At 49.0% G+C, this 17,588-nt stretch overlaps 1 protein-coding gene across 1 annotated transcript; it reads right to left on the bottom strand.

The window, feature by feature from the left end:
* Positions 1 to 15,271: 15,271 nt before the first annotated feature.
* LOC147971041 (uncharacterized) lies at positions 15,272 to 15,766 on the bottom strand. Its single transcript, XM_087523795.1, has one exon. The coding sequence runs from the start codon at positions 15,764 to 15,766 to the stop codon at positions 15,272 to 15,274; it is 495 nt and encodes a 164-aa protein (XP_087379921.1).
* Positions 15,767 to 17,588: the final 1,822 nt, after the last annotated feature.

Below are 17,588 nucleotides of genomic sequence, written 5' to 3'. Positions count from 1 at the left end.
TAAGTAATATGATTAATTGAGCTTTAATTTATCATGGACTTAGTACCTGATAGTATTTTGCATGTCTATGTTGTTGTAGATAGATGGCCCGTGCTGTTGTTCCATTGAATTTTAATGCGTTCCTTGAGAAAGCAAACTTGAAAGATGATGGTAGCAATTACACGGACTTGGTCTGTAACTTGAGGATTATCCTCATTGCTGCACAAAAGAATTACGTCCTAGAAGCACCTGTAGGTGCCAAACCCCCTGCAGGAGCAACGCCAGATGTTATGAATATCTAGCAGAGCAAAGCTAATGACTACTCGATAGTTCAGTGTGCCATGCTTTACGGCTTAGAACCGGGACTTCAACGACGTTTTGGACGGCATGGAGCATATGAGATGTTCCAGGAGTTGAAGTTAATATTTCAAGCAAATGTCTGGATTGAGAGATTGGAAGTCTCCAATAAGTTCACCGGCTGCAAGATGGAAGAGAATAGTTCTGTCAGTGAGCATATACTCAAAATGTTTGCGTATAACAATCACTTGATTCAACTGGGAGTTAATCTTCCAGATGATAGTGTCATTGACAGAAATCTTCAATCACTGCCACCAAGCTACAAGAGCTTCGTGATGAACTATAATATGCAAGGGATGGATAAGGCAATTCCCGAGCTCTTCGCGATGCTAAAGGCTGCGGAGGTAGAAATCAAGAAGGAGCATCAAGTGTTGATGGTCAACAAGACCACCAGTTTCAAGAAAAAGGGTAAAGGGAAGAAGGGAAACTTCAAGAAGAACAGCAAGCCAGTTGCTGCTCAAGTGAAGAAACCCAAGTCTGGACCTAAGCCTGAAACTGAGTGCTTCTACTTCAAAGGGACTGGTCACTGGAAGCGGAACTGCCCCAAGTATTTGGCGGATAAGAAGGATGGCAAGGTGAACAAAGGTATATGTGATATACATGTTATTGATGTGTACCTTACTAATGCTCGCAGTAGCACCTGGGTATTTGATACTGGTTCCATTGCTAATATTTGCAACTCGAAACAGGGGCTACGGATAAAGCGAAGATTGGCTAAGGACGAGGTGACGATGCGCGTGGGAAATGGTTCCAAAGTCGATGTGATCGCGGTCGGTACGCTACCTCTACATCTAACTTCGGGATTAATTTTAGACCTGAATAATTGTTATTTGGTGCCAGCATTGAGCATGAACATTATATCTGGATCTTGTATAATGCGAGACGGTTATTCATTTAAATCTAAGAATAATGGCTGTTCTATTTATATGAGTAATTTCTTTTATGGCCATGCACCCTTGAAGAATGGTCCATTTTTGATGAATCTCAATAGTAGTGATACACATATTAATAACAATGAAGCCAAAAGATGCAGAGTTGATAATGATAGTGCAACTTATTTGTGGCACTTCCGTTTAGGTCATATTGGTGTAAAGCGCATGAAGAAACTCCATTCTGATGGACTTTTTGAATCACTTGATTATGAATTACTTGGTACTTGTGAACCATGCCTCATGGGCAAGATGACTAAAACACCGTTCTCCGAAACTATGGAGCGAGCAACAGATTTGTTGGAAATCATACATACTGATGTATGTGGTCCGATGAATGTTGAGGCTCGCGGCGTGTATCGTTATTTTCTCACCTTCACAGATGATTTGAGTAGATATGGGTACATCTACTTGATGAAACATAAGTCTGAAACATTTGAAAAGTTCAAAGAATTTCAGAGTGAAGTGGAAAATCATCGTAATAAGAAAATAAAGTTTCTACGATCTGATCGTGGAGGAGAATATTTGAGTTACGAGTTTGGTCTTCATTTGAAACACTGCGGAATAGTTTCGCAACTCACGCCACCCGGAACACCACAACGTAATGGTGTGTCCGAATGTCGTAATCGTACTTTACTAGATATGTTGCGATCTATGATGTCTCTTACTGATTTACCACTATCGTTTCGGGGTTATGCTTTAGAGACGGATGCATTCACGTTAAATGGGGCACCATCTAAATCCGTTGAGACGACGCCTTATGAACTGTGGTTTGGCAAGAAACCAAAGTTGTTGTTTCTTAAAGTTTGGGGCTGTGATGCTTATGTGAAAAAGCTTCAACCTAATAAGCTCGAACCCAAATCGGAGAAACGTGTCTTCATAGGATACCCAAAGGAGACTGTTGGGTACACCTTCTATCATAGATCCGAAGGCAAGACATTCGTTGCTAAGAATGGATCCTTTCTAGAGAAGGAGTTTCTCTCGAAAGAAGTGAGTGGGAGGAAAGTAGAACTTGATGAGGTAACTGTACCTGCTCCCTTATTGGAAAGTAGTTCATCATAGAAATTTGTTCCTGTGTCTCCTACACCAATTAGTGAGGAAGCTAATGATGAAGATCATGCAACTTCAGATCAAGTTACTACCGAACCTCATAGGTCAACCAGAGTAAGAACTGCACCAGAGTGGTACGGTAATCCTGTTCTGGAAGTCATGTTACTTGACCATGACGAACTACGAACTATGAGGAAGCGATGATGAGCCCAGATTCCGCAAAATGGCTTGAGGCCATGAAATCTGAGATGGGATCCATGTATGAGAACAAAGTGTGGACTTCGGTTGACTTGCCCGATGATCGGCAAGCCATCAAGAATAAATGGATCTTCAAGAAGAAGACTGACGTTGACGGTAATGTTACTGTCTACAAAGCTTGACTTGTTGCGAAAGGTTTTCGACAAGTTCAAGGAGTTGACTACGATGAGACTTTCTCACCCATAGCGATGCTTAAGTCCGTCCGAATCATGTTAGCAATTTCCGCATTTTATGATTATGAAATTTGGCAAATGGATGTAAAGACTGCTGTGGGAGTCCTGGATTAGGGGGTCTCCGGACAGCTGGACTATCTCCATTGGCAGGACTGTTAGACTATGAAGATACAAGATTGAAGACTTCGTCTCGTGTCTGGATGGGCCTCTACTTGGCGTGGAAGGCAAGCTAGGAAATACGTATATGGATATCTCCTCCTTTGTAACCGACCTTGTGTAACCCTAACCCTCTCCGGTGTCTATATAAACCGGAGGGTTTTAGTCTGTAGGACAACAATCACAACATACAATCATACTGTAGGCTAGCTTCTAGGGTTTAGCTTCTCTGATCTCGTGGTAGATCTACTCTTGTAACACCCATATCATCAATATCAATCAAGCAGGACGTAGGGTTTTACCTCCATCAAGAGGGCCCAAACCTGGGTAAAACATCGTGTCCCTTGCCTCCTGTTACCATCCGGTCTAGACGCACAGTTCGGGACCCCCTACCCGAGATCCGCCAGTTTTGACACCGACATTGGTGCTTTCATTGAGAGTTCCTCTGTGTCGTCGCCGTTAGGCTTGATGGATCCTACTATCATTGGTAGCGATGCGGTCCAGGGTGAGACTTTTCTCCCCGGACAGATCTTCGTATTTGGCGGCTTTGCACTGCGGGCTAATTCGCTTGGCCATCTGGAGCAGAATGAAAGCTACGCCCCTGGCCATCAGGTCAGATTTGGAAGTTTGAACTACATGGCCGACATCCGCGGAGACTTGATCTTCGACGGATTCGAGCCATAGCCGGGCGCGCCGCACTGTCTCGATGGGCATGACCTAGCTCTGCCACCAGACGGTACTCCAGAGGCCGCACCCACACCAGCTCCAACCCTTAGCTCGGAGCCAGCTGCACCAATCGAGGACGGGTGGCTAGACACCGCCTCAGGGGCTGCAGTCTCAATGGCGATCGAGCCAAACACCAGCATAATCCTCTGCGCAGCCCGTGACTCCAAGGTGCCGGACTCTCCTCCGGACCCCGAACCATCCGCGCCCCTGCCAATCGAATCCGACTAGGCACCGATCATGGAATTCACCGCTGCGGATATCTTTCAGCACTCGCCCTTTGGCGACATTCTGAATTCACTAAGGTCTCTCTCTTTGTCAGGAGAGCCCTGGCCGGATCATGGCCAATAGGACTGGGATGCGGACGACGAAGAAATTCGACGCCCACCAACCACCCACTTTGTAGCCACTGTCGATGATTTAACCGACATGCTCGACTTCGACTCCGAAGACATCGACGGTATGGACGACGATGTAGGAGACGAACATGAACAAGCACCTATAGGGCACTGGAAAGCCACCTCGTCGTATGACATATACATGGTGGATACACCCAATGAAGGCAACGGCGACGAGATAGTGGAGGATGACCCCTCCAAGAAGCAACCCAAGCGCCGACGTCAGCGGCGCCGCTCTAAGTCCCACCAAAGCAAAAGTGGTGATACCGGCACAGGAGATAATAACACTCCGGATAGCGCCGAAGACAACGAAAACCCCCTCCAACAAGAGTTAGATCAGGAGGATGAAGGAGCTAGCTCTCCTTAGAGAGCGGCTGGCGGAGAGGAGGAGGATGACAATTACATGCCCCCCTCCGAAGACGAGGCAAGCCTCGGCGACGATGAATTCGCCGTACCAGAGGATCCCGTCGAACAAGAGTGCTTCAAGCACGGGCTTATGGCCACGGCAAATAGCCTGAAGAAAAAGCAGCAGCAGCTTCAAGCTGATCAAGATCTGCTAGCTGACAAATGGACTGAAGTCCTCGTAGCCGAGGAATATAAACTCGAGCATCCCTCCAAGAGTTACCCAAGGCGCATGTTACTACCCCGACTGGAGGAAGAAGCGTATGATATGGCTGATCGGCCACCTCGTGGCCTTGATAGAGAGGCATTCATGCCGAAAACTCAGCCTCCACCCCAACGCCATCCAAATAAAAAGGCATGGGGAGATACGCTAGACCTGCGAGACATATTGGAGGACAAAGCAAAGCACTCAAGATCGATCTATGGATCACGAGGGCACACCACTCTACGAGACGGTAAACGTCAGGCCGGATACAGTAAAAGCAAATCTGGCCAGGCCGAACACAGCTGGCAGGACCCATACGAGATGCGTCGCGATATAGCCCAATACAGAGGCGCCGCACACCCCTTATGCTTCACAGACGAAGTAATGGAACATCAATTCCCAGAAGGTTTCAAACCTGTAAACATTGAATCATACGACTGCACAACAGATCCCGCGGTATGGATTGAGGACTTCCTCCTCCACATCAACATGGCCCGCGGTGATGACTTACATGCCATCAAGTACCTCCCACTAAAACTCAAAGGACCAGCACGGCATTGGCTTAATAGCTTGCCAGTGGACTCCATTAGCTGTTGGGAAGATCTGGAAGCCGTATTCCTTGACAACTTTCAGGGCACTTATGTGCGACCACCAGACGCCGATGACTTGAGCCACATAATTCAGCAGCCAGAAGAATCGGCCAGGCAATTCGGGACTCGGTTCCTTACAAAGAAAAACCAAATCGTCGACTATACGGATGCGGAGGCCTTAGCGGCTTTCAAGCACAACATCTGAGACGAGTGGCTAGGCCGGCACCTGGTCAGGAAAAGCCGAAATCTATGGCAGCCCTCACGACGCTCATGGCCCGCTTTTGTGCGGGAGAAGACAGCTGGTTGGCTCGCAGTAACAACATATGAAAGAACCATGGTACCTCAGATACCAAGGACGGCAACAGCAGGTCACGTCGCAACAAGCATAAGCGCCGCATTAACGGCGAAAGTACTGAGGATACGGCAGTCAATGCCGGATTCAAAGGCACTAAACCCGGTCAGCGGAAAAAGCCATTCAAACAAAGTATGCCGGGTCCGTCCAGCTTGGACCGTATACTCGATCGCTCGTGTCAAATACACGACACCCCAGACAAGCCAGCCAATCACACCAACAGGGATTGTTGGGTGTTCAAGCAGGCCGGCAAGTTAATTGTCGAAAACAAGGACAAGGGGCCGCATAGCGATGACGAGGAAGAACCCCGGCAGCCGCACACTGGAGGACAGAAGAGGTTTCCCTCGCAAGTGAGGACGGTGAACATGATATACACAACCCACATCCCCAAGAGGGAGCGGAGCGTGCGCTCAGGGACGTATATGCGCTGGAGCCAGTCGCCGCGAAGTCAACCCTTGGTCCTCCTATCCGATCACCTTTGATCGCAGGGACCACCCCACTAGTATCCGTCACGGCGGATTCGCCGCACTGGTCCTAGACCCAATCATCGATGGATTTCACCTCACTCGAGTCCTCATGGATGGCGGCAGTAGCCTGAACCTGCTTTATCAGGACACAGTGCGCAAAATGGGTATAGACCCCTCAAGGATCAAACCCACAAAGACGACCTTTAAAGGCGTCATTCCAGGCGTAGAGGCCCACTGCACAGGCTCAATTACACTGGAAGTGGTCTTCGGATCCCCGGATAACTTCCGAAGCGAAGAGTTAATCTTCGATATAGTCCCGTTCCGCAGTGGTTATCACGCACTGCTCGGACGAACCGCATTCGCTAGATTCAATGCGGTACCACATTATGCATACCTCAAGCTCAAGATGCCAGGACCTCGCGGAGTTATTACAGTCAATGGAAACACAGAGCGCTCTCTCCGAACAGAGGAGCACACCGCGGCCCTCGCAGCAGAAGCGCAAAGCAGCCTTTCAAGGCAATCTACCAGTTTGACGTTTCAAAGCCCGGACACCTTCAAGCGCGCTCGGGGTAATTGGCAAACAGACCGCCTGGCACGATCTGAGCTCGCGTAGCAATACGGCGGCCACCCCAACCCCAGCCCAACGACGTTGTTCGTGTCGCGTGTACATCATTGCGCATTAAAAATACCATGGGCACAGATGGGGAGGGGGAGGCACAACTACATCACGTCCCAAAACGCGGCCTAAACCACACCAAGGGCTTCCCGTTTGGTTATTTTTCTTTTTCTTTCAGGACTTCAATCTCTGGAAACACTGTCCGACAGCTCTATTGCCGAACACATGATACAGCAACCAAGGAGGCTGACGACTACGGAATTCCCAGGTGGATTACAGATTTCACATAATTCATCAGCTCGCCCTTGGATGGGACATAGTCCTACTCTTTTGCTCATTACACTATCTGTATCACTCTGCTTTAATGCAATTTTTTAATATACAATGCGTGACATTACGACTATTATCGCATTTTTTTATACGTATACATATCTATGTGTTCATTAATGACGCCTGGCAACCGTACACTCTGGTACGGCCAATGCACCAGGGGCTTACGTACCCACAATATGGTGTGAAAAGTCCGAACACTTTCACAAGTGCGGCACCCCGAACTTATAGCATTATATGCATCAGCTCCGAATCATGTCTTTGGTCAAATGTTGGGTTTGCCCGGCTCCTATGTTTTGGTACCTTACGTTCCGCTCTATCATCTAAGGTAGCGCTAGGAGAACTACTGCGATTGTGCCCCGGTTCTGCCGGGCCGAGCACCTTAGTAGAGAAAGCTAAAACTGACTGTCATGATAAGGCGAGAGACTGGTCGCTGTTCGGCGAGGTTTTTCGAGTCCCTAAAGACTTATGCCGCTTAGGGCGAGGGGTCGGCTCCGTCTGGCTTACAGGCGTGGATTGCGCCCCAAATTCGGCCTTCCAAATACCAGGGGCTTCGCCGAAATTTAAAATTATAGAATTCTATGGCTAAGTGAGAGTGATAAAGCATTATTAGTCCGGTTGCCTTGTCCGTTGTGCTGAGCACCTCCCTCGAAGGACCCAAACATGGGAACAAGAGTGCTCAGGTTTATCCCGAACACCCCGAAACTCGTGGCATGGGGGAAGAAGCCGAGGACTAGCCATCTCTCAGATTGGATAAACAGCCAAACAGAAGGTAATATTTTAAATTCACACAAGCGTTGCATAGCGCATATGAAACAAGTTTTCATTACATAGGATAAAAAACAAGCAAGTCTCATTCAAATATTACATTTTGTGAACACTCGTCCGCGATAAGGCGAGCGCCCGGCAGAACACCCTCGTAGTACATCTCGGGGTGGAGGTGCTCCTTGCCCTCCGGCGGCCCCTCCTTGATAAGCTTCACGGCGTCTAGCTTGACCCACTGCGTTTTCACATGGGCGAAGGCCCGGTGTGCACCTTCAATGCAGACGGATCGCTTGACGACCTCCAGCAGTGGGCAGGCATCCACAAGCCGCCTCACTAGGCCGAAGAAGCTGTTCGGAAAGGCGTCGCCAGGCCACAACCGGACTATGAAGCCCTTCATGGCCTGATCGGCCGCCTTATGTAGCTCGGCCATCTGCTTTAGCTGGTCGCTCATTGGCACCGGATGTTCGGCCTCAACATACTGAGACCAGAACAGCTTCTCCATCAAGCTTCCGTCCTCGGCCTGGTAGAACAGTGCGGCATCGGACACACTGCGGGGAAAATCTGCGAATGCTCCTGAAGAGCTCCGGATTCGGGTAAGTAATCGATAATTCACCTTTACATGCTTGTTTTGCATATAGAAAGCCTTACCCGCCGCTATCTTCTTCATCGCGTCGATCTCTTGAAGGGCCTTCTGGGCCTCGACCTTGGCACTCTTCGCGCTCTCACGGGCCGCGGCAAGCTCAGACTCTCTCGTCTTCAAGTCAAGCTCCAACGCCTCATGCTTGGTCACGAGAGCCTGGAACTCTTGCTGCACCTCGCCCACCCGAGCCTCGTGCCTCTCTCGCTCGGTGCGCTCCTGGGCCGCCTTTTCTTCGGCCTGGGACAGCGCTTGCTTCAGGGTCGCCACCTCGGTCGTGGCCCCTGGCAAACATACAATGATCCTGTCAATTAGCAATCGCGTCCTTTTTCTCATCTACAGACGGGGTATCACTTACCATTGTTCTCCTCGAGTTGCCTCTTAGCAAGGCTGAGCTCTTTCTGGGACCCCTTGAGGGCCTCCTTCAGTACGGCGACCTCCGCAGTCAGTGCGGCGGACGCCAGCAGCGAAGCCTGCATATGCATATTGACATACTTATATTAGACTCCTGCGATATTATTTGATCCTCTGTTCGGCTTTTCTTTGTGAACACCGAACAAAGCATCAGGGGCTACTGTCTATGCGGTAACACTTCTACTACATTTTAAAACACTTACCTCGAAGCCTGTTAGAAGGCTAGTACAGGCTTCAGTCAATCTGCTCTTGGCGGACTGAACCTTCTGGATCACCGCACTCATGATAGTGTGGTGCTCCTCCTTGATGGAAGCACTGCGAAGCGCTTCCAACATAGTGTCCGGCGCCTCTGGATGGAGAGAGGTCACCGGCACAGGCTTCTCACCCTCCTTAGAAGGGGACCGCCTGCCCGAGCTCGGATCCGTTGGAGGGTCCGGCGCGGTGTTCGACTGAGGGCCGAACTCGGAGCTCTCGGGGACCCTGTCCCCTCGGCTCCCGGAGTCCGGAAGGTCGCCATGCGGCACCTCCGGGACTGTCCCCCCTCGATCCGGTGCCTCTTGAGACAGCACCTCGGTGTCGTCGGCTGGATGAGGGGAGGTGGCCGTCGGGACTGGATCGCTATCCATGTCCGACGCACCCAGGGAGCCGTCCGAGGATACCTTGATATTGGCTCGGGGCGGCCTGCACAATTGAGTTCGGCGTTAGGGAAAGCAACGCAACAAAGGAATCCTATGGGTTACTTTGGTATCCGGACACTTACGATCTCCCCGGGGGCTTGCCCCTGGGCAACCACTTGTCTTCACTTTCGTCGGCGGCGGTAGCACTGTCCGGAGGGAGCGTCCTTCCCTTCTTGGACCCTTTGGCCTCCCCAGTTGGGGCGGCCTTCCTTTTCTTGTCTCCCCCAGTCGGTGGGGGAGCCTCTTCTTCCTCTTCCTCGTCTTCGGGGGAAGAGTGCGCCGCAGAGTCATCGGACGGTGAGTCCGACGACGCCTGGCGTCGGGAACTCTTTCGAGCTCCCTTGGCCTTCTTGGTCTTCTCTGGCACCTTATAGGGGGCCAGAGTCAGCATCTTCGTCAGAAGAGCGTCTGCGGGGCCTTCGGGCAAGGGAGCCGGACAGTCGATTTGTTCGGCCATCTTCTGCCAGTCCTGTCAAAATTACGGGAGTTTAGATCCCGCATAGAGCCAATCTATATATATATATAACAAATATCCTTTAAGAGGTAAAACAACTTACCGCACTGGCGTGGCGCTTCGCGCTGAATCCGTGATCCTCAGTAATGGGGGGAGGGACCGCGGCGCCTTTGAACAGCACCCTCCAAGCATCTTCATGAGTCGTGTCGAAGAGCCTGTTCAGAGTTCGGTGCTGCGCCGGATTGAACTCCCACAAGGTAAACTCCCATTGTTGGCACAGGAGTATCCGGCGAACGAGCATGACCTCGACTATGTTGACAAGCTTGAGCTTCTTATCCACCATGTTTTGAATACATGATTGGAGTCCGGTCAGCTCTTTTGAATTACCCCAGGACAGGCCCTTCTCTTTCCAGGAGGTGAGACGCATGGGGATGCTGGATCGGAACTCGGGGCCGCTACCCATGCGGGGTCGCGCGGCTCGGTGATATAGAACCACCCCGATTGCCACCCCTTTGTGGTGTCCACGAAGGTGCCCTCGAGCCATGTGATGTTGGGCATCTTGCCCACCATGGCGCCTCCGCACTCCGCCTGGCGGCTGCTCACTACCTTTGGCTTGACATTGAAGGTCTTCAGCCATAAGCCGAAGTGGGGCCTGATGCGGAGGAAGGCCTCGCACACGACGATAAACGCCGAGATGTTCAGGATGAAGTTTGGGGCTAGATCATGGAAATCCAGGCCGTAATAAAACATGAGCCCCCGGACGAAGGGATGGAGAGGGAATCCTAGTCCACGGAGGAAATGGGTGAGGAATACCACCCTCTCATGGGGCTCGGGGGTGGGGATGAGCTGTCCCTCATCTGGGAGCCAGTGCGCGATGTCGTCGTGCAGGTATCCGGCTCTCCTCAGTTTCTTGATGTCTCCCTCCATGACGGAGGAGACCATCCACTTGCCTCCCGCTCCGTACATGGTTGGAGAAGGTTGAGATGGAAGTGAGGACTTGGGCGCTAGAGCTCGAGTATGCGGGAGTGGATGAGCAGAGGAGGAAGAAGGCGTGGATAGAAAGGTGAATCCTTATCCCTTTATATGGGCGGACAAAATTAAACGTCCCCACTTGCCTAGTAAAACTCGCTTATCCCCCAAGCGCCGCAATTGATGGCGCGGTTTGGTTACCCACGCCCGTATTGATGAGAATCCCGTAATAAGGGGACACGATCTCTGCTTTGACAAGACGTGTCGAAAAACTGCCTCGCGTTATGTGCGGGGCTGGTTAAAAGAAACGGTTCGAATAATCACCGGGCCATGACATAACGTCATGCTATCAAAACAAGCCAGCAAATTAGATCTGCGAAAAAACATTATTCTCTCTACGGTGAAATGTGGGACTTATTTTGCAGGGTCGTACACTATCCTCATATTCAACTTCTTCTATAATGTATTCAAAGAAGGAACCCGCCTTGCAATGCCGAAGACAACTGCGCGTCGGACTCATCATCATTGAAGCCTGGTTCAGGGGCTACTATGGGAGTCCTGGATTAGGGGGTCTCCGGACAGCCGGACTATCTCCATTGGCCGGACTGTCAGATTATGAAGATACAAGATTGAAGACTTCGTCTCGTGTCCGGATGGGACTCTACTTGGCGTGGAAGGCAAGCTAGGCAAGACGTATATGGATATCTCCTCCTTTGTAACCGACCTTGTGTAACCCTAACCCTCTCCGGTGTCTATATAAACCGGAGGGTTTTAGTCCGTAGGACAACAATCACAACATACAATCATATCGTAGGCTAGCTTCTAGGATTTAGCTTCTCTAATCTCGTGGTAGATCTACTCTTGTAACATCCATATCATCAATATCAATCAAGCAGGACGTAGGGTTTTACCTCCATCAAGAGGGCCCGAACCTGGGTAAAACTTCGTGTCCCTTGCCTCCTGTTACCATCCGGCCTAGACACACAGTTCGGGACCCCTACCCGAGATCCGCTGGTTTTGACACCGACAACTGCATTCCTGAATGGATTTCTGGAAGAAGAGTTGTATATGATGCAACCCGAAGGTTTTATTGATCCAAAGGGAGCTAACAAAGTGTGCAAGCTCTAGCGATCCATCTATGGACTGGTGCAAGCATCTCGGAGTTGGAATAAACATTTTGATAGTGTGATCAAAGCATATGGTTTTATACAGACTTTTGGAGAAGCCTGTATTTACAAGAAAGTGAGTGGGAGCTTTGTAGCATTTCTAATATTATATGTGGATGACATATTGTTGTTTGGAAATGATATAGAATTTCTGGATAGCATAAAAGGATACTTGAATAAGAGTTTTTCAATGAAAGACCTCGGTGAAGCTGCTTATATATTGGACATCAAGATCTATAGAGATAGATCAAGACGCTTAATTGGACTTTCACAAAGCACATACCTTGATAAAGATTTCGAGAAATTCAAAATGGATCAAGCAAAGAAAGGGTTCTTGCCTGTGTTACAAGGTGTGAAGTTGAGTCAGACTCAATGCCCGACCACTGCAGAAGATAGAGAGAAAATGAAAGATGTTCCCTATGCTTCAGCCATAGGCTCTATCATGTATGTAATGTTGTGTACCAGACCTGATGTGTGCCTTGCTATTAGTTTAGCAGGGAGCTACCAAAGTAATCCAGGAGTTGATCACTGGATAGCGGTCAAGAACATCTTGAAATACCTGAAAAGCACTAAGGATATGCTTCTCGTTTATGGAGGTGACAAAGAGCTCATCGTAAATGGTTACGTTGATGCAAGCTTTGACACTAATCCGGATGACTCTAAGTCACAAACCGGATACGTGTTTTTATTGAACGGTGGCGATGTCAGTTGGTGCAGTTCTAAGAAAAGCGTCGTGGCGGGATCTACGTGTGAAGCGGAGTACATAGCTGCTTCGGAAGCAGCAAATGAAGGAGTCTGGATGAAGGAGTTCATATCCGATCTAGGTGTCATACCTAGTGCATCGGGTCCAATGAAAATCTTCTGTGACAATAATGGTGCAATTGCCTTGGCAAAGGAATCCAGATTTCAAAAAAGAACCAAGCACATCAAGGGATGCTTCAATTCCATCCGTGATCAAGTCAAGGAGGGAGACATAGAGATTTGCAAGATACATACGGATCTGAATGTTGCAGACCCGTTGACTAAGCCTCTCTCACAAGCAAAACATGATCAGCACCAAGACTCCATGGGTGTTAGAACCATTACTGTGTAATCTAGATTATTGACTCTAGTGCAAGTGGGAGACTGAAGGAAATATGCCCTGGAGGTAATAATAAAGTTGTTGTTTATATTTCCTTATATCATGATAAATGTTCATTATTCATGCTAGAATTGTATTAACTGGAAACTTAGTACATATGTGAATACATAGACAAATAGAGTGTCACTAGTTTGGCTCTACTTTACTAGCTCGTTGAATCAATGATGGTTATGTTTCCTAACCATAGACATGAGTTGTCATTTGATTAACGGGATCACATCATTAGAGAATGATGTGATTGACTTGACCCATCCGTTAGCTTAGCACAATGATCGTTTAGTTTGTTGCTATTGATTTCTTCATGACTTATACATGTTCCTATGACTATGAGATTATGCAACTCCCGAGTATCGGAGGAACACTTTGTGTGCTACCAAACGTAACAACGTAACTGGGTGATTATAAAGGTGCTCTACAGGTGTCTCTAATGGTACTTGTTGAGTTGGCATAGATCGGGATTAGGATTTGTCACTCCGATTGTCGGAGAGATATCTCTGGGCCCTCTCGGTAATGCACATCACTATAAGCCTTGCAAGCATTGTGACTAATGAGTTAGTTGCAGGATGATGCATTATGGAACGAGTAAAGAGACTTACCGGTAACGAGATTGAACTAGGTATGAGGATACCGACGATCGAATCTCGGGCAGGTAACATACCGATGACAAAGGGAACAATGTATGTTGTTACACGGTTTGACCAATAAAGATCTTCGTAGATTATGTAGGAACCAATATGAGCATCCAGGTTCCGCTATTGGTTATTGACCGGAGACGAGTCTCGGTCATGTCTATATAGTTCTCGAACCCATAGGGTCCGCACGCTTAAAGTTCGGTGACGATTGGTATTATGTGTTTATGTGTTTTGATGTACCGGAGGTAGTTCGGAGTCCCGGATATGATCACAGACATGACGAGGAGTCTCGAAATGGTCGAGACATAAAGATTGATATATTGGAAGCCTATATTTGGACATCGGAATAGTTCTAGGTGAAATCAGGATTTTACCGGAGTGTCGCGGGGTTACCAGAACCCCCCGGGGGTTAATGGGCCTTGTTGGGTTGTAGTGGAGAGAGAGAGGGGCCGGCCAGGGCAGGTCCGCACGCCCCTCCCCTTGAGTCTAAATAGGACAAGGAAGGGGGGGCGGCGCCCCCCATGCCTTTCCCCTCTCCCACTCCTTCCTTCCTCCTCCTAGTGGGACTAGGAAACGGGAGTCCTACTCCCACTAGGAGGAGGACTCCTCCTCCTGGCGCGCCCTGCTAGGGCCGGTCGGCCTCCCCCCTTACTCCTTTATATACAGGGGCAAGGGTGCACCCCAACACACATAAGTTGATTAGTTGATCTTTTAGCCATGTGTGGTGCCCCCTGCACCATAATCCACCTCGGTTATATCATAGCGGTGCTTAGGCGAAGCCCTACGTCGGTAGCATCATCATCACCGTCATCACGCCGTCGTGTTGACGGAACTCTCCCTTGATGCTCTGTTGGATCGGAGTTCGTGGGACGTCACCGAGCTGAACGTGTGCTGAACTCGGAGGTGTCGTACGTTCGGTACTTGGATTGGTCGGATCGTGAAGACATACGAATACATCAACCGCGTTCTCATAACGCTTCCGATTACGCTCTACGAGGGTACATGGACAACACTCTCCCCTCTCGTTACTATGCATCACCACGATCTTGCGTGTGCGTAGGAATTTTTTTGAAATTACTACGTTCCCCAATAGTTTTTAAAATCTCAAGATGGCAAGAAAAATATACTACTCCCTCTGTCCCATAATATAAGAACGTTTTTGACTAGTGTCAAAAACGTTCTTATATTATGGGATGGAGTGAGTAATAATACTCACGCATCTTGTGGGCAACATTAAAGCACTCGTCTGCCATGTTAGAGCATCTCCAACAGAAGCGCAACACTTGACGCTTAAAAAAGCATTTACAGCGTCGGAATACCCAGTTTTTGCGGGCACGGAGTGCTGAGATTGAGAAGTAGAGATAGAGAGTAGAGACATAGATAGTTCTCAGCATAGATATAGCATAGATAGATAAAAAATAGATATTTCAACTACTCGTCGTCGTCTGACTCCTCCTCGGTGATGTCCTCCTCCGACGTCTCAATGTAGGCGTGAAGATACCGATCGTCGTCGGATTCCCAGGGCGACACTGCTCCCAGCCTCATGTTGAATTGAGCGTCTGCTTTTCGCGCACACTTGTCCTCACGATAGGCGGCTCGCTCTGCCCTTATCTTCTCCCTCTCCGCCCTCCTTTGCATGTAGAACTCGCGCTCGTTGATGATGTCATGCGGGAAGCGTTGGCGCCACAGTGCCATGGCTTCCTCATCCATCTTGGCGATGCCGAGATGGTGCTCCCGCCTCTGGTTGTCGCGATGATCCTCGTCGGTGATAAGCCGCGGAAGAGGTGCAAGCTCCTGCGCCCGCTCCCGCGTTGGCATGTTGGGTAAGTTCAGTGTTCTATGAGGCCACCGAAGGTGCCAAGCCATCGCGTCGGACGCACGAGCAGCCTCGTTGGCGGTGTCGAAATTGCCGAGGCTGAGGCACATCCCGCGGAACCGGATCTCAGCGGAGAAGCCGCAGGAGGGGCACGCATGGATGCCGTGGTATCCTCAAGTTTCCCGGCGACACGGCGGCATGGTGGCGCGGCGGCGGCGAGGCGGGAATGTGCGGGGAGAGAGCGGTGGCGAGGCGCAGAGCGGGGAGAGAGCGGTGGCGAGGCATAGAGCAGGGAGAGAGTGGTGGCAAGGCATAGAGCGGTGGGAGGGCATTGGATTTTATAAAGCGCACCGGCTGCCGCGTGCCCGGCCGCTTTTTCCCGCGCGCGCGATCCTTTCCCGATGTCCCTGCTATCTCTACTCTCTTCTCTACTGTTATATTTATTTTATATTTAATATTTATCTCTACTTCTCTACTTTTCTTTAAAAAATAGAGTTGGTGATGATGGTGTGCCTGCCATCCTGCAATATAGGTCGTCCGATTTATATCCGACGGATAGGAAGGAAACTATGGCAATTTTGTAGATCCACACCCCTCTCCAGATTTGCAAATAAGGCCTTCCCTCGTTCATCCTTTTCTCCCACAAGATAAACTACTCATACAAATGCATCTTGATGTTCCGTGCAACACATGGGCATCTTGATAGTTCTAAAAAACTTTCTATCATTTGCCACACTACTGGTTGTAGATGAAGAACCTACCTTAGCACAACGCGATACAGGAATGACGCACAATTACGAGCTGATATTCTCTTGGACAATGGAGGCTATAACCAATTACTTTTACGGGAACAATAGCAACCAGGAAATTTGAAGGGTAGGTATGAACAAAATTGGAACTGCACATGTACTGCTAAGTGATTCAATACACACATTACCAATCGAGGAGGAGAACGATGGTCGCGGCGGCCTCTGTGCATCATGGTCAGCAACGGGAGTCAGTTCATTATCCACGGCGGTGGTGCTTCTGCGCTTGGCATCGGCTTCCGGGAAGCAGATCCGAGACCGTGGAAGACGGTGCCAGGGAAGAGGCTTTGTATACGACGACAACGGTGGACCGGTTCCAATGCGGCGTTCGAGGTCGTCGATGAGGCAGATGCGCTGCGGTGGACGAGTGCGCCGATGTAGAAGGGGAGGAGCACGAAGGCTGCGGTGCCGTGGAGAACTGTATTTTGCTATGGGGATAGAAAATGGGGAGTACTCAAGTGTACTACTCTGGGTGCCGGGGTGGGGTTGGTTGGGTAGGGTGAACCTGAAGTTACGAAAATAGCCCCCTACCAAGCGTCATTCGTAGGCCTATTCCGAAGGTTATGATGGTAACTTTGCACTGCTCGAATCAGGGTCGCGGGAGATTTTCCCGCCGACCTCAAAATTTTGTGACACTGAACTCCTCGTGTGGCGTGTTGGGTGATTGGTCTAAGCAACTAGCGAGTAGTACTAGTAACTACTAGTACTCCCTCCGATTTTATTAACTCTACATATTAGGTTTGATCGAAATCAAACTTCCTAAAGTTAGACAAGTTTATAGAAAAATATAAACTTTTACCATAACAAATATGTATGACATGAAAGTACATTCAATAATGAATCTAATGGTATTTATTTGTTATTGTATATGTTAATATTTTTTGTTATAAACTTTCTGAGAGTTTAAAAAACTTGGCTTTGACCAATGCGAATATGCAGACTTAAATAAAAACAGAGGGAGTACACATTTGTTTTCTTAGTTCGTAGGGAATTAATCATTTGTTGTAATTGTGAAATAAATATATTAGGCTACTGACTTCGAATGGAATGGTCTATACAATTCAATAGTTACGATCATTTTTGAATTCCAAGATGTATATGAGGTCTATAGTACTTCACAATATGC

This window comes from Triticum urartu, chromosome 5A, assembly GCF_056163025.1.
Source record: "Triticum urartu cultivar PI428250 chromosome 5A, HENAU_Tu73, whole genome shotgun sequence".
Taxonomy (NCBI): domain Eukaryota; kingdom Viridiplantae; phylum Streptophyta; class Magnoliopsida; order Poales; family Poaceae; genus Triticum; species Triticum urartu.
This window is presented reverse-complemented; position numbering and strand designations above follow the sequence as displayed.

Bases quoted from the DNA above. Each gene is read 5' to 3' on its own strand.
- LOC147971041 (XM_087523795.1), bottom strand. From the start codon at position 15,766: ATGTGCCTCAGCCTCGGCAATTTCGACACCGCCAACGAGGCTGCTCGT.